Genomic DNA, 17,990 nt, shown 5'->3' on the forward strand with positions numbered 1-17,990 from the left:
AGTTTCAGGTGTACAGCATAGCGATTTGATATTTTTGTTATGAAACGATCATCACAATAAGTCTAGTTACAGTCTGTCACCAAAGTTATCACAACATTATTGACTATATTCTCTACATTACATTCCCATGACTTATCTATTTTATAACTGGACATTTTTACCTCTTAATCCCCTTAACCTATTTTACCCAATCCTCCACCCCCTTGGTGACCACCAGTTTGTTCTCTGTATCTTTGAGTCTGTTTCTATTTTGTTATTTGTTTGTTTTGTTTTTCAGAGTCCACATGTAAGAGAAAACATATGATATTTGTTTTTCTCTGCCTGACTTATTTTACTTAGCATACATACCCTCTAGGTACTTCCATGTTGTTGCAAATGGCAAGATTTCATTCTTTTTTATGCCTAATATTCCATTGTGTATATATACACCATATCTTTATCCGTTCACCTTCTGATGAACTCTTAGGTTGCTTCCGTATCTTGGCTATTACAAATAATCCTGCAGTGAACTTTGGGGTACACATATCTTTTTTACCTTTTTTTTTTTTTTTTTGGCTGTGCCGCAAGGCTTGCAGGATCTTAGTTCCCCGACCAGGGATCGAACCCATGCTCCCTGCAGTGGAAGCACGGAGTCCTAACCACTGGACCGCCAGGGAATTCCCTGCACATATCTTTTAAAATTAGTGTTTTCATTTTCTTCAGATAAATACCCAGAAGTGAAATTGCTAGATTGTATGTAGTTCTATTTTCAATTTTTTGAGGAATCTCCATACGATTTTCCATATGGCTGCACCAATTTACATTCTCACCAATAGTGTGCTACTGATTTGAGTACTTGAACTCTCTAATCAATAGAAATTGATAAGAGGCCAGACAAGAAATTCAGGCAAGTTACTGGGGCTCCTGGTGCAGCATGAGGGAGCAAAAACAAGTAACAGGTGCTCTTACTCACTCCTAGGGGTCAGGGGGCAAGCTGGTTCCCTTGGGCAGGAGGCATAACTCAGGTGGTCTGTCCACCCCCTTGGTGGTGCTCTGTGCAGGGGTCCTGCATAGTACCCTGCTTCTGTTCCTGGCATCTCAGAAACAGCAGTTCGTTTGTGGCCTTTTTGTATTGTGTCCTAACTGCCCCAACTGCACATGTGCACAGTTATTTTTAGTCCCTTATAGTTTCTTTGTATTCTGTTGCTCAAGGAAACATTTGTGCAGGTGCAAGCACTTTAGTAAAGGGTCCCAGGTCCCAGCCTAGCTCAAGTGCGGGAGGGTTTTATGACCCAGAAATTTCTCTCATACACCTTCCCAGCCAATTTCCGGCCAGAGGCAACCAGTTACAATTTTTTTTTCGTAGAATTTCAAATAAATAGAATCATAGAGTATGCACTCTTTTGTGTCATTTATTTATTTTCAAGTAGGTGATATATTCACATGGCTTTAAGTTAAGAAGGTATACAAAAGGGCAGGCAGTCTCCTTCCCAGCCCTGACTCCCAATCATTCAATCTTCCTCCCTTGAAGCAAAAATTATTATTAGATTCATGTGGGTCCATCCCATAGCTATCATTATTAATTCAGGGCTTTACACAGGTACTTTGAGAACTCAGTTTTAAAGGTTACCCAAAGGATCTTCTGACAGCCCAGCTAAAACAATATAAAATCAGTTTAAAAATAACTGGAGTTCTTTTTAGACTCTGATTCCGAATGTCAAATTGTGACATTTTACCTATCTATGACTTAGGTAACCTTCAAGCCATATCTAGTTCAAGTTCTGGCATCCTATGATTCTCATTTATTGATGAAACAAAAAAATATTGAACAAATATGGAAATACAACCATGAACCAAAGAAAACCAAGCTCCTGGCCTTATTGATGTAATTAGTCCAGTGGGGGAGGGGAAACAAAAATTCACCAAAATAATCATATAATTACAGTTTCAGTGTCATGTGATAGGAATGGACCAAGATAGGAAGTGTGAAGATGCTTCTCAGAGGTAGAGACTAGAGGTGTGGTTAGAAGGATGAGGATTGGAAGAGCCTTCCAGGCACAAAGCAAAGCATATGCAGGTCTGTGGAGGGAGAAAACTGAGGAATTGGAAGAGGCCAGTCTGGCTGGAACAGAGAAAGGATGGAATGTGGTCTGAGCAGTGAGAAGAGGTGGAGAGGTGGGCAGGCCACCAGACCATGCAGGTTAGTTAAGAGGTTTTGTCTAAGGAAGTGGGAGGCCATTGAAGTGGTACATGCTGAGAAGATAAAAGATCACACAGCCATTTGTGTGGAGAAGAGATTAGAGAGGGGCTAGAGGACATGAGGGTAAACCAATTAGAGACTAAATTTGTAGCCCTCCCAGGCCCCTGGCCCTCCCAGACAAAGGGAGTTTGGACTAGGGTGGTGATGCAGGAGATGGTAGAGGACAGATTCAAGGAAATTTTGGGACGTAAAATCTATAGAATTTGCTGATAGATGGAATATAGGAAGGAAAGGTAGATTAACAAAATGTCTCTTAGCTTCCTATACAAGATGGATTCAGTTGCAATGAAACTGTTAGTTGAAATTACTTTAAATAATGGCATAATCTGAAGTTATGCAAAATTTTGCCTCAGATGCAATTTCAAGTTTTTAGCTGGGTGGAGAGCATGGCTCTACTTCCTATTTTCTGGTATTTCTTAATCTTGTTTTTTAAAAAAATAGAGGATTTTTCTTTTTCTGAAATACTTATTACAGTGGAACCCCTTCTGGAGATTATAAATTTAAATTAGGTAATAACCAGGACTATCTAATTTCTAGGCAATTTTTTTGGTGCTAATTACTATCATTTTGTCACTTCTAAATGTATAATGAAAGTAATTTACATTGCCTTTGTTATTATTATTGTTATTTTTTGCCTGTTTTTCCTGGGATTAGACCGGAATTAGTAGGTTGTTTCTGTTCTTAAGTACTTTCCTTCTAAGAATTTCTTCGTTGATATTGGATGACTGCCCGGCTGGACCTCACATATTTGTGCCCATGTCCCTGCCGGACTCCGCATAAATCCAATGTGTCGAGACGACTGATGGTAGAGTGATTTGCAATCACAAGTGCCATTTACACGTTAATTATTGTTTTTGGGAGTGACCAGGTCACCTCTCGGGGAAGCACGGACGGCCTTTCGAAGGTTGCGCGTCTGCATCCCGTGGCCGCGACCTGGCGACATGCGCATAAGCAGTGCAGCAATGCGAGGCCCGCAGCCTTAAGCGCGGGGTCGCTTCGGGGCGGGGGTAGTGTCTGGTGCAGCTCTTACAGGCAAGGGGCGGTTCCAGAGACTGGGGAAGTCAGCAATTTGTGGGTCCGACCGCTGGAACTTTGAAAGAGAGGCGGAGGAACAAGCGGGAGTTCCCCGCCCCCGTTCCCCACGGTCCAATCCCTTCGGCTTGCTTTCTCAGCCGGCCCGCCCGTCCCCTAACCTGCTCGAACCCATTAAGCGCTAGGGCGGCCCGGTCTCTTTAAGGCCCTGCCGCGCCTGCGCCTTGAGCCTTCCTGACGCGGCCGGGCCGGACCCGGGAGGAGCCGGCAGCGAGCACAGTAGGGGTTGGGTGGTAGTTGAAACCGCGGCGGTGCGGGGGGAGTGGGTCAGCGTCTGAGGCGGCCCCGAGCTCCTGAGTGAGCGCGGCGCTCAAGAGGGGGCGCGGACGGCAGACGGCGGAGCCGGGAGAGAGGCCGAGGCGCTGAGACGCGGCGGCGCGGCTGCCGGCTGGATGGGAAGTTAATGTTTACGGCGGAGTCCACCCAGCGTTTCCAAGGTGAGGGGCGCCGCGCCAGGCCGGGCGGGCCGCGAGCCCGGGTTCCGCGGGGCGCACAGCCGGGCCGAGGCGCGGCGAGTGGAGGCCGCCAACCAAACTTGCGGCGCGAGCGGGGCGGGCGCGCCCAGGCCCCCGGGGCCTAAGTTCCCTGTGGTCGCTGCGACCCTCCTGCCGTGGGCGCTGGGGAAGAAACTCTTCCGCGGGACTTCCAGTGGAGTCCCGGGGAGGTGGAGGGACTAGGCAGCTTCGGGAGCGCTTCCTCGTAAATTCTGTGGGGGAATACTGACTCTTCACCCCCGCCCTCGAGGCCAGGAGTCTGTTCCTTCTGGGTGACCTGATGGGGCGAGACCGTCCGCACCTCTTGCAAAGTTGGCGTCTTTATTTGGCCTCTGGGATTCTGCGCAAAGCCGTGTCTCCAGGCAGGTGATGGGCGAGCCAGGTGTGCTAGATGACGCCCAAGGATGCACTTGGGGAGCGTTTGTAGCCATCACTGAATCACCTTATGACTAGCGGGGCAAGCCTCAAATTAACCACAGCATTTCCGGTAGGTTGGATTGTGGTGTTGGTGTTTGCTTTAGAGTTGCTGTGATTTCTTTGTGGCTTCATTTTTGTCTTTTGGGCTACACAAATCAACTCAGCTGGCATTCTCTCACCGAAGAGTTAACCAAAACTTTTGGAATGGTTTCTTCACTTTCCTATCTGTTGTTGTTAGAGGTGATTTCAAAAAGTAGCATTTCCTTGCAAAGATTTCTTTGGGTTACAGTGTAGAATAACAGACTCCTTTTATTGCTGAAAGAAATCCGGTGCTTCGTGAAGATCAAGAAAAGTTATCTGTTCATAGTTTTTACCTTTGTTCTGGGTTGAAATGTGTTAGCAGCTTTTTTTGTTTTGTTTTTTAAAAAAATTTTATTAATAAACTTTCGGCTGTTTACCAGAAGCTCCTTTTCTATTCTAAAATGCTAGTGTTAATGTCTCTGAGAAATTTGTGTCAAAGAAATCTTAGAAAACTTATTGTAGTATAATATATTTTAAAAAGTGCACAATCTTGAGTATGCAGGTAAAGAATTTTTACTAAGTATACTATCACAGATCAAGAAACAGAACATTGCTAGGTTGAGGTTTATGTCTAGGAGTGGAACTCTTGGTTTATGAGGTATGTAAATGATAAAACTTTAGCATTAGATACAGTTGAACATTTTCCCAGTGTTCTACGAATTATCAGGGAATGGTATTCCATTTACCTCATATCCTTGCTAATGCTTGTCAGTTTTAAAAATTTTTGCTATTTTGGTAAAAGTGTAGTAATATATGTGTGGTCTTATTTACATTTTTCTGATGATTGTGGTTGGGTATCTTTTGTTGGCCATTTATATGTCGTCTTTTGTGAAGTGCCTGTTAAGTCTCACTATTATTTTTTTAATTGGTCTGTAATTCTTTATTCTGGATATGAGTTCTGTGTGTGTGTGTGTGTGTATACACATCTGTCTTCCATGAGTCCTTTCTGGACTTAATCTTTTTCCACTCTGTATGTTGCCTTTTCACTCTTTTAATGGCCTTTTTTTGATGAATGGAAATTGTTATTTTTTTTCTTTTTCTTTTGCGGTACGTGGGCCTCTCACTGTTGTGGCCTCTCCCGTTGCGGAGCACAGGCTCCAGAGGCGCAGGCTCAGCGGCCATGGCTCACGGGCCCAGCCGCTCCGCAGCACGTGGGATCTTCCCCTACCGGGGCACGAACCCATGCCCCTGCATCGGCAGGCGGACTCTCAACCACTGCGCCACCAGGGAAGCCCGGAAATTGTTAATTTTAATGAAATATACTTAATCCTTCCCTTTATGATTACTGCTTTTTGTGCCCTATTTAAGAAATCTTTGCCTAGCCTAAGAATATGGAGATATTTCCCCATGTTACTGTACAGAAGTTTTATTTTGTTTTACTTTTCGTATTTAAGATGTACGATTTACAGTAAATTCCAGATGGATTGTAGGGGTCCAGCTTCACTTTATACCATATGGGTATCTATTTGACCCAGCACCATTTACTGAATATACCATCGTTGCCCTTCTGCACTGTGTGACACTTTTTCATAAATCAGGTGACTGTATAAGTGTGGATCTGTTTCTGGACAATATTCTGTTTCATTGGTCTATTTGTTATCCTTGCACCAATATCACTATCAGCTGATGTAACTTTATAATAAGCTCTGATATCTGTTGTTCGTATATATATATATATATTTTTTTTTGGCTATGCTGGGTGTTAGTTTCCTCACGCGGGCTCCTCGCTGTGGGCTTCTCTCTAGGTGCGGCGCGTGGGTTTAGTTGCCCTGTGGCCATGTGGGATCTTAGTTCCCCCATCAGGGATCGAACCCGCATCCCCTGCATCGGAAGGTGGATTCTTAACCACTGGACCACCAGGGAAGTCCCGATGGTTGTTCCTATTTTGTTCTTTAAGATTGTCTGGGAAGTTCTTGGTTCTTAGAGTTTCCACATAAATTTCAGAATGTTGTCCATTGCTACAAATTTTGGAAATAGAGAATTGACATCTTAACAATATTGAGTTTTCCAGTTTATGAACATGGTATATTTCTCCACTTATTTATGTCTTTTAAAATTTCTCTAATATTTTGTAGTTTTCTGTATAAAAGTCTTCCACATCTTTTTTTAAAATTATTTATTTATTTTTGGCTGTGTTGGGTCTTCATTGCTGCACATGGGCTTTCACTAGTTGCCGTGAGCAGGGGCTACTCTACGTTGCGGTGTGCAGTCTTCTCATTGAGGTGGCTTCTCTTGTTGCAGAGCACAGGCTCTAGGCGTGCGGGCTCAGTAGTTGTGGCTCATGGGCTCTAGAGCGCAGGCTCAGTAGTTGTGGCGCACGGGCTTAGTTGCTCCGCAGCATGAGTGATCTTCCCGGACCAGGGCTCGAACCCGTGTCCCCTGCGTTGGCAGGTGGATTCTTAAGCACTGTGCCACCAGGGAAGTCCCACATCTTTTCTTATTTATTCTTAGGTATTTGTTTTTTTAAATATTATTGTAAGTGATATTTTAAAACATTTGTGGCCAGTATATAGAAATACAGCTGATTTTGGGGGGTGGGGAGAGTGGCTCTGGGATTATTTTAAAACAAATCCCAGACGTCATTTCATCAATAAATCCTAAATCTTTAATGTCCCTTCAAGACCTAGTCCAAATTACACCTTGTATGCTCTAGTTTTCCAAGGTTTTAAAATCTCTTGTATGTTATCTCCAGTGTCTGGGACCAATTAAAGATTTATAGAGTGTTTAACATGGAGTGTAACTGTGTTAGGCTCTGGGGATATGAAGCTGATTAAGATGCTGCCCCTGCCTTTAAGAAGTTGAGAGTCTAAGAGGAGTTGTCGAAATTCAGAAGACCTTTATCCTCCACTAGGAGAAGTGCTGTGATGAAAATTAGTTTGGCTGCATGCAAAAGGGGCATTTAAATCCAAGTGTGGGGCACGTACTGTGCCTGGCTCCCGGTGTCCTGAGAGCTGCACGGAGGAATTGGGCTGTGGGTGAGGGCTGCTATTACCGCGCATACTTCTGCATTATTCCTTGGCTTTCAGCCTTGAGCCTCGCTCCACTCTTCTTGAGTCTGGAGTCTCTCCAAGTCACTGTTTCCAGAGAATAAATTTATGAGAGGATGTGAATAGTGGAGGAGGGAAACTGGAGGTCCATGTACAGACTTTACCAGACTTTAAACCACTGACCTGCTCTTCAGCCCCATACTTCTTCCCCACTGACTATATCCCTCGAGACTCTCAAGGGCTGAGCCTTTTGGGGCTCTGTGAGCGAGGCACATCAGCCCGTTGACCATATTCCCTTGTGCAGGCCTGTAGGTTTAGCTTCCCATCCTCTACTCAGTTACTTATTCCTCAGTTACTTACGGCATCTATGAAACAAGAAAAAGTCTCTTTTCTTGTTTCATAGATGCCATATCTCTCTTACCTACCTGAGATTGTTAAAGGCAGTTTCTTTAAGCTTTCTTTTTCCTTGCATAGCTTGTTTCCTCCAAGTTACTTTTTTTCTGTTTGGTATAGTCTCAGCAGTAGAGGCCCTCTTCAGAGGTCTGATAATCCTCCTTGGTTGTTTGCTTGTGACTGAGGGACCAAATACATCAGGTAGCAGTACTTTTTAAAAATTTAAGTGTGATTGCACACAGTAAAATATATAGATTTTAAGTGTATAGTTTGATGATTTTGCTGTGTGTACACCTGTGTAATGAACACAAGGTACAGAGCATTGTGAAACCCCTAGAAAATTCCTTCATATCCCTTCTATCTTCCCCACTCCTTGCCCAGAGGCAACCACTATTCTGATTTCTGTCTGCATAGATTAGCACCAGTATTTTCTAAAGTTGCCCAGGTGATTCCAGTGTGTGGTCAGGATTGAAATCATTGGTTTGGGTGGGCTGTTTGAGGCTCTCTCCAGTGTCTGTCTTTCCATTTGGCCTGGTCAGATTTCCCAGAGAGTATCCCAGTTTTCTGCTTGGAGGCCAGAGGTCTAGTTGCCGGTGGTCTGGGAACTCAGGAAAAGAGGGCTGGGTAATGAGCCATAGAGCATTTAATATGAAGGGACATACAATTTGCCTCTTTATGTTAGGATACCTTCATCCTCCACCATGTGTGATTTACTCTTTTTAGAGAATAAATCTCTAACCTGCTGCCCCATTGAGGTTGGGTCACTCAGCAACTCGGGAGAGGCATGGGCTCTAGGTTTCTAACTGTTCAAACAGCTTTCACCTGATCCTTTCTTTCTTTAGTCTCCCTTCCCCCTCTGTGTTCTGGCAGTTCCTGAACCCTTTGAGGATTCTGTAGCGCAAAGTGGGTTTGTTCTTAGTTGTCAGCACTGCTGTCTTATAATTTGTCTTTGACCAAATCAGTTATCACTCATCCATCTTTCCAGCTTCCAAAATTTTGTTGCTGTTGTTTCTTCCATTCTCTCAATGCTTATGGTTTGTGTCCTAAAAACAGAACAAAACAACAGCAACATTTTCTTTATCTTGTTTTAGTAGGGTTTCGTGAGGGAGCAAAATTAGATGTGTGGGTTCAGTCTGCAGTCTTAACGTGCAAGTCCCTCATCTGCTTTCCATTCATCATACAAAAATGTGCTGCCATCTGCCCACCACTGTTTTCTCCTCCCTGTGGGGTTGTAGCTGTTAAAATTTCTTTACTGTTATCTACATAGAATGTTAGGAGGAAGAGCACTTAAATGTTGGATCAAACTGTAATTTCTCTAGAAACCTCTAAATTCTTTTGAGAAGTTTACATTGTCCCAGAATCTTATAATCTCAGGATTGGAAATGATTTTAAAGATAAGCCAGCTTATGAGCTATTTGATACTTTCTGTAGTGGGAAACCTGCTATAAAGAGAGAAATGACTGGAGAAACAGAGTGGGCTGTGGATCTCTGCAGTGGGTCTGGAAATCAATATGTGCGTTAAACATTTAATATTGAAAGAACAAATAATAGATCTTGCATATTTGTAACATACAGGAATTATCAAAAAGTCGTGGTGGTTTTGTTATTTTAATCAATAATTCTTAAATCCAGCTACTGTCATGGGTGGGAGGTAATACTTAGAATTTTTTTTGTTTTTTTTGTTTTTTGTTTTTTGTTTTTAGCTGAGTTCTCTGAATACTTATTACAACGGGTCATCAGCAGTAATAGGGGTACGGGAGAGAGATAGGAGATGCATTTGCCCCTCAGGTAGATCTTGGGGGTCTGCCAGCCTGTGGGGGTTTCCTTCAGGCCCGCCTTCCACCAGATGCACTTCAGGTCTCTCTTGAACTTGATTTGCTGCCGTTTCAGGCGTCCTTCCTTGACTTTCCGCAGTAGGTACTGGGTCCTCTTGACCAGCTTGCGGTACTTGCGATGATTCATATTGTACTGGCAGATCTTGAGTGTGTTTTTGCACTGCATCTGGGGTGCATCCCAGACCTCCTTACTCCACTGCTCGACCCCTTCCCCCACCTGGCTGGGCGGACACTCAGAGTTGGGCTGGAGACACAGTCCCTGGGACCCCAGCGTCCAGTCTGGGCAGGAGGTAGCCAGCTCTCTAGGTCAGCCAGCTCTCCAGGGGACTGATGGGTATATTCCTGCACAGCAGCATCTCCTCAAGCTCCAGATGGACCCGTCTGCCAGGGAGGGAGGCAGCGCCACTTGGGCCTGTTGGTTGCGTGTTGTAGCGAGGCCTGCAGGCATGCCTGCCCAGCACCCCTGAGACAGGCCAGGACCCACTGCAGCCTACCCGGGAACAGCCCTGAGCAGCTGGGAAGTGAAGCGCACCAGGAACAAGGTCTGTGTGTGGCGGCGGCCCCAGGTGCTCAGTGGAGCCCCTGTGAGCCTCAGCTTCACCCCGAGGTGCCCACTGCGTGGGTGGTGTGGACTCTCAAGTCCCAGGTCCCCAGCCCAGCCGGCAGCAGCCGCCTCCGCTGTCCCTGGAGCCCGCGGCCTCATGCTGACCCTACCCAGACACCGCTGGGAGACTGACCATTCTGCTGCCCAGTATTTTTTGTTTTGAGAAAAAGATTATATTCCAGAAAAAATTGAAAAGTATTGCTAAAGTTGTAGAAATCTTATAGTTAACGTAAACTGGTAAATTAATTAGAACCACCCACTAAAGCCTCTCTGTTAAGCTCCTCTGATAACTTTGTTATGCTTTGCACTCCTTTTTTCTTTAAAACACTAAGTATGTTTCCAAATGCTCTTTGAGATAAGAGTTTTTTATCATAAAGTTCATGATGAAATGAAAATATTATTCTCAATATAATTTGTTTTTTCTTAGGCTAAATTTATAAAATTTTATGTCTTTACCTTTATATTGTGTCCATCCTTATCTGTGTTACAGTATCCTTTTACACTTGAGATTTATGCTAGATAGTGAGTGGGTTTTTTTGTTATTTTCTGTAATGCCCTTATTTAGCCCTTTGTTACTCTTCAAATTAATTTTGGACAAGTTACATAAAATATAAAAGTCTGCTTATCACTGCACACAGTTTTATATGTTTGCATATAAAATTCAAGCTATCAATTAAAGATAACATTGGCAGTTATTACTATCTGTTTTGGCGGTATGATAGTCCTTCCTTATTGGAAACATGTAGGTTAATTAATGTGTGTTTTGTGGCTAGAAGCTGTTGACTGTGGCCTCATATGTTTGCTCAGAAAGGGTCATCCAATTTCTCATAATTGTAAGTTGCCTGGTGTGTCTACTTGTTGCCATTCCCAGATGTTTATTACTGTCTCTGTACTTCATGAGAGCATTCCCTGCCTGTGCTGTTGGCAGTTTATTGTTTAAGTGGCCAGACAATGTGGGTTTAGTGCTTGTTAATTGTTCTTTGTACTAATCCAACTGCTCACAATTGTACTTTGAAAAATGTTCCCTAAAGCTGGTTAAACTAGCTATTATCTGGGTCTTCATTGTTGGTTTTGCTATTCATTGTCTTTTGGGTTCATGATTAGGGCTCTCTCCTTAAGGAACTGCTAGCTCCTGTGTTTTTGGAAGGAACCTTGATAGAGATAGGAGGAGAATGGTTTTATTATGGATCATTGCTCTTTTTGTTTTTCATAAGAAAGTGTAAGCACTGATAGGGAGGTGAAGATGGGGATTTTGTCGTACCTTTGAATTGGTATTCAAATGATTAGTTGCTGTATTTGGCTTGATACAGATCTTTTGCTATGTTAAAAATGAATCCAGCATTCTCATAAATTATGCTAGTAAGTTTGTTAGAACAATGTTAACAGATACTGGATAGGAACTTCCCTGGTAGTCCAGAGGTTAAGACTCTATGCTCCCAGTGCAGGGGCCTGGGTTTGATCCCTGGTCAGGAAACTAGATCCCACATGCCACAACTAAAGATCCCGCACATGGCAATGAAGATCCTGCCTGCTGCAGCTAAGACCCGGCGCAGCCAAATAAATAAATAAATATTAGAAAAAAACATACTGGTTAAAAGTTTCACTTGAATGAACCACTGTATAATATGATATTTGAATGAGATACATAAGAGAAGAAAAATTTAATATCTTCAAGTATACCAGAATCAGGATAGTTTAGAAGACTGAGCCAGAATTTGCTGGTGAGGAGGTAGACCTTGAAGTAAATTGAGAACGAATCTTAGGGAATAATCTCATGAAAAGTGTAATGCCTTTAAACATTTAATTTAAAATACATGTAAGAGAGGAGCACAAAGACTCAACTTGGCTGCTTTTTTGAAAATGTGGAGAAGCTTCTTTTCTGCTGCTGGATGAACAAGGTTATAAATGTTGTCAAGCATTTAACACACGAGATCAGAAAACTGAGTTAGTAAATGATCTAGAAATTTAATGAAGTTATGAACATTGTCAGTACGTCAGTAAGAACCACCAAAGGTAACACATATATAGCATCTCCTATGTGTCAAGCATAATGATAGGTACTGGGAAGACAACGGTGATCAATACTACATAGACAAAAATCTTTGCTTTCACAAAATTTATAAACCAGGAGAACACACAGTTGGTATAGTCTTGTTTCTTTACTTCTTTTTTTTTCTGGCCATGCTGTGCAGCTTGTGGGATCTAAGTTCCCTGACCAGGGATTGAACCTGGCTCCGGCAGTGAAAGCACTGAGTCCTAACCACTGGACCACCAGGGACCACTGCAGACCAGGGTAATTAAGTGATTAATTTGTCTTAAATCTTGAGGGTTTTTTTTTGTTTGTTTAAATTGAAGTATAATTGATTTTCAGTGTGTCAGTTTCAGGTGTACAGCGAAGTGATTCAGTTATACTGAATCTATTCTTTTTCTTTATAGGTTATTACAAGATATTGAATATAGTCCCCTGTGCTCTACAGTAGGTCTTTATTGTTTATCTGTTTTATATACAGTAGTGTGTATCTGTTAATCCCAAACTCCTATTTATCACTCCCCCCCTTTCCTCTATGTCTGTGAGTCTGTTTCTGTTTTGTAAATAAGTTCATTTGTATCATTTTTTTGATTCCACATGTAAGTGATATTATATTTGTCTTTCCTTGTCTGATTTTACTTATTATGATTATCTCTAGGTCCATCCATGTTGCTGCAAGTTATTTTATTCTTTTTTATGGCTAATATTCCTTTGTATGTGTGTATACCACATCTTTATCCATCCATTTGTCGATGGACATTTAGTTTGCTTCCATATCTTGGTTATTGTAAATAGTGCTGCTGTGAACATTGGGGTGCATGTATCTTTTCAAATTAGAGTTTTCGTCTTGTCTGAATATATGCCCAGAAGTGGGATTGCTGGATCATATGGTAATTCTTTTTTTTAAATTAAATTTTTATTTATTCATTTGGTTGTGCCGGGTCTTAGTTGCAGCTCGCTGGCTCCTTAGTTGTGGCTTGCCAGCTCCTTAGTTGTGGCATGCAAACTCTTATTTGTGGCATGCATATGGGATTTAGTTTCCTGACCAGGGATGGAACCTGGGCCCTCTGTGTAGGGAGCATGGAGTCTTAACCACTGTGCCACCACGGAAGTCCCTCATATGATAGTTCTATTTCAGTTTTTTTAAGGAACCTCCATACTGTTCTCCATAGTGTCTGTACCAATTTACATTCCCACCAACAGTATAGGAGTGTTCTCTTTTCTCCACACCCTCTCCAGCATGTTATTTGTAGACTTTTTGGTGATGGCCATTCTGACAAGTGTGAGGCTTTTTAAATAATTAGTATGGAAAAATGCTGAGTGAAGTAAAAGTTTTAAATTTTAATATTTGCTTTAAAAAATTTTGAGGTAAAGATTACGTATAGTGAAATGAACTTAACTCTACAATTGAATGAATTTTGTCCAATGTGTACTCCTGTGTTAATCTCTCCCTCCCCAGTAATCCCACATGGTTCCTTTAGTCAGTTCCTGTTCTGCTGTCTTTTACCACAGATTCATTTTTCATGTTCTTGAACTTCACCTAATAGAACAGTAGAATTAGTGTGTATTCTTTTCTGGCTGGCTTCTTTTGTTCAACATAATGTTTTGAAATTCATCCATGTTAACGCTCCTTTCAGTAGTTCTTTTTAACTGGTGTATAGTAATAACATTGTATAACAATAACACAGTTTGTTTATCACTTCTCCCATTAGGCTATTATGAAAGCTGTTATGAACACATAGCTATTAGTCTTCTTATAGACGTACATTTTCGTTTCTCTTGGATAAATAACTAGTGGTGGACTTACTGGTTCATAGAGCGGATGTATGTTGAACTTTAGAAGACATTGCCAAACAGTTTTCCCAAGGGAATATATCATGTTACATTGCAACCAGCAGTCTGTGAAAGGTCTGCTTGAGTGACAAATCAGAATTGAGTTTCAGAAAGACTGGTACAGTGGGGTATGAGACTTGAGATAGGGAACACACACAGTTAAGTAATACAATTGAAAATTGATGTATTCTTGTTCTAAGGAATTGATAGGGAGGGAGAGACTTACAGATTCTGGAGCCTGTGGTATGTGGGGGTGAGGATAAGGCAGGGGTCAGGTGATCCCCATGCATCTGCCATAGGCTGTTGGATATTGGTGTGTCAGTCATTAACAGAGAGAATACAGTGGAGGAGTAGATTTTAGAGGGAAGAGGGAGAAGTAAATCTGTTATGTTTGTAAGTAGTAATAAAAGGAAGTAGCAAAAGGAAGTAGATTAAATAACTGTGTATAGTGAGGAGAAGGCCCAGGATGGAATTGGAATTTTGGGGACCATTGACATATAAGAAATGAGCTGATGACGAGAAGTCTGCAAAGGAGCAGAAGGAGTGAGTAGCCACCACAGAAGGGAAACCAGGGAAGTGATTTAACAAACTGAAAGAACAGAACTTCGAAAAAGGAGGGAGGGGCTTGAATGTTGTTAATGTGAGTAAAAAATAAGTGTAGCCTTTCTGGAGGTTAACTTTTTTTTATTATTTGACCCAATAGTTGCACTTTGTGGAATAACTTCTAGAGAAACAGACAAATGTGGAAAGGTATCACACACACATACACAGAGTATTATATAGTTTTCTATTGCTGCTGTAACAAATTAGTACAAACTTAGTGGCTTAAAACAAAAATATAGTCTCTTACAGTTATGCAGGCCAGAAGTCTCAAATGTTTCACTGGGCTAAAGTCAAGGTATTGACCCAGCTGATTCCTGGGGTAGAATCTATTTCCTTGCCTTTTCCAGTTGCATTCCTTGTATTCCTTGCATTGCATTCCTTGATCCCTTCCTCCATTTTCAAAGTCAACTGCATAGCATCTTCCGATGGGCCCAACCCAGATAGTTCAGGATAATCTCATCACAAAATCCTTCCCTTAATCACCTCTGCCAAGTCCCTTTTACAATTTAAGGTAACATTCACAGGTTCTGTGTTTTATGATGTGCTCTTTAGGAGGCCGTTAATTAGTCTACCACATAATACTAACAAGGACAGAAGATCAAAGTACATTAAATTAAATTCTCAAAAATGTATAGTATGATCTGATTTTTTTTGGCTGCACCAGGCAGGGCATGCGGGGTCTTAATTCCCTGATCGGGGATTGAACCTGTGCCCCCTGCAGTGGAAGCATGGAGTCTTAACCACTGGACCACCAGGGAAGTCCCCAAGTATGATCTAATTTTTGTGAACTTAAAAAAAATACATATACCTGTATATTACCATATGTGTAGAAATCTTAATATATACTGTACAGCTAACAGTGGCTGTCTTTGAGAGTGGGATTACAGAGTACTCAAACTTTTCCATTTTTTTCTGTGATATTTCAATTCTTAACATGTATTTGCTAATCAGAAAAATAAAAAATAAATAACAGGAAAAGTACTGTATGGGTCACATGTTACAGAAAGGTCTGTAAGTAAGATAAGGACTATGAAGCATTTACTGGATTTAGCACAAAGGGGCTGTTGGTGAGTGACCTTTGTAAGTGTGGTTTTAGTAAAATGGTATGGTAGAAGCCACATTGCAGTGAAAAAGTGGGAGGTGAAGAAGGGAAGAATGAAAGCTAAAGCTATCTGTCCAGTTGCTTAGCTATGGGGGAGGGACGATACTGTGAGACAGGGGGTACTTAGTGGGATGTAAGGTCCAGCGAGAGCGCTAAATATGGCAGAGCAGCCTGTTTAAAAGTTGAGAGCAGAAACTGGGAAGAAGAGAGAGACCACCTGAGTTCCAGGATAATTCACAGAGCACGAGGCCTGTCTTCTGACTTCAGACAGAAGACCCACTTACCTGTGGCAGGTGAGACTACAGAGGTGTGGATATGGGCAGTAGTTAAGTTTATAACATTTTCGTTTTCTTTAATATTATCAGATTAAAAAAAAACACACAAACTCTTGTAGTCCTAAATGCTTCTTTGGCATTTTGTTAAAGTCCAAAGTTATTGTGTACCTGTGTTAATTTAGTCTTGCTAATGTACTCTCATTTTGTTGGTTTCTGATTATTCCTGTAGCCTCATAGTATATGAGTATATGAGGTTCAGGGAATGAGACCTTAGTTTTCTGGTGCAACGTTTTGAGGACTCCTCCCCCCCCCGTTATTATTGAAACTAATCATTGCATAAAAAATCTGCTTATATGAGTTTATCAATTTTCTCTTGACTCTACAGTGTCACAACAGGAAAACATTAGACGTACCATTCACTCCAACCTTTTTTTAAGTTCCTGACAAGGAAACAAGGTTTAAAAAATTTAAATAACTTGTGAAGGCCTTATGCACCTTGTCAAAAGAACATGTTGCTTTACCTTGCTGTGATGCTGAGGACCTTTCAAAAAATTATTATTTCATTGATACTATATTTCTGCCAGGATTTCCTGAGTTTTCATGTGTCCTTCTATCCAATTCCAATTAACATACATTTTCCACCTCTTAATTTCATCACTCTTCTTTCACCAGTATCAGTGTAATTAAATTAATTAAAATGACAATTTAAAATACAGTTTTTAAGGCCTTGCCATGATCTGTGCATTATTTACCTATTTGGAGAATTATGTTGAAGATTCCTATTGACATTTTAGGATTTTTCAGAACTGTGGCAGTTCATTTTGTTTGTTTGTTTGTTTTTGTTTTTGTTTTTGCGGTACGCGGGCCTCTCACTGTTGTGGCCTCTCCCGTTGCAGAGCACAGGCTCTGGACGCGCAGGCTCAGCGGCCATGGCTCACGGGCCCAGCCACTCTGCGGCATGTGGGATCTTCCCGGACTGGGGCACGAACCTGTGTCCCCTGCATTGGCAGGCAGACTCTCAACCACTGCGCCACCAGGGAAGCCTGGCAGTTCATTTTTATTTCACACTGGGTATGGGGTGATGGTGCTTAACACACTTCTTGACACAGTGCTTGATGTATTGTGTATATTAAATAAAAAATTTGCGTAATATGTGATATATTTTAAGAGGTACTTGTTCAGAATTTATGCTTTTTTTGGACTAGATTAAGACCTAAGGAAACAGGTATTTTAGTACTCTTGCTGCTGCCGGGAAAAAAATTGGGTAGATATGCCTTTTTTTTTTTTTAAAAATAATTTTGTCTTTGTAACGGTGGAAGGTTGAGGTCAGGGAACAGGCTTATTAGCTCCTTATTCATGAACTTGAACACCTTGGCTATAGCAATTTTAGGTGCAGCTCAAATTATCAAATCTTTAAATAAATTTATTTGTTTATTTACTTATTTTTGGCTGTGTTGGGTCTTCGTTGCTGCATGGGGGCTTTCTTTAGTTGCGGCAAGCGGGGGCTACTCTTCTTTGTGGTGCGTGGGTTTCTCATTGCAGTGGCTTCTCCTGTGGTGGAGCACGGGCTATAGGCGTGCGGGCTTCAGTAGTTGTGGCTCTTGGACTCAAGAGCGCAGGCTCAGTAGTTGTGGCGCACGGGCTTAGTTGCTCTGCGGCATGTAGGATCTTCCTGGACCAGGGATCAAACTCGTGTCCCCTGCATTGGCAGGTACATTCTTAACCACTGCGTCACCAGGGAAGTCCTTCATTTTCAAATATAATTTTCATCTCATTATTTTAGTTAATTGAATTGCTTAAATAGGTAATCAGATTGGTTTTGGGCAGGTCCTATCTGTCTGTCAGAATCCTTAGAGTCATGACATGTTCTGACGTTCTGTGTTTTTACTTTTGTGTTCTTCTGTTTTAGCTCACCTTCCTATCAATGATTTATACTTGTCAGGATGTTTTTGTTTTAGGGCTTAATGTTTAGTATCCTGGTTCCATCGTTTATTAGCTAATGGATT

General features: G+C 41.9%; 1 protein-coding gene and 1 pseudogene across 10 annotated transcripts in view; one reads left to right on the top strand and one right to left on the bottom strand.

Annotated features, from left to right (window-relative positions):
* The first annotated feature begins 3,499 nt into the window (after window positions 1–3,499).
* The window catches only part of EVI5 (ecotropic viral integration site 5), a 206,483-nt gene continuing 191,992 nt past the window's right edge, over window positions 3,500–17,990 (top strand). For 2 of the 10 annotated variants that reach the window (XM_073811072.1, XM_073811065.1), the window contains exon 1: window positions 3,854–4,312. In XM_073811072.1, coding sequence (XP_073667173.1) covers window positions 4,271–4,312 — 42 coding nt within the window. In that variant the 5' untranslated portion in view covers window positions 3,854–4,270. Of the gene's footprint in view, window positions 3,769–3,853; window positions 4,313–17,990 lie in introns of those variants that run through there. The other 8 variants (XM_073811086.1, XM_073811089.1, XM_073811080.1 and 5 more) reach the window with 6 other exon arrangements.
* Window positions 7,312–10,241, bottom strand: LOC141276843 (small ribosomal subunit protein mS38 pseudogene; annotated as a pseudogene).

This window comes from Tursiops truncatus, chromosome 1, assembly GCF_011762595.2.
Source record: "Tursiops truncatus isolate mTurTru1 chromosome 1, mTurTru1.mat.Y, whole genome shotgun sequence".
In the NCBI taxonomy this organism is placed as follows: Eukaryota; Metazoa; Chordata; class Mammalia; order Artiodactyla; family Delphinidae; genus Tursiops; species Tursiops truncatus.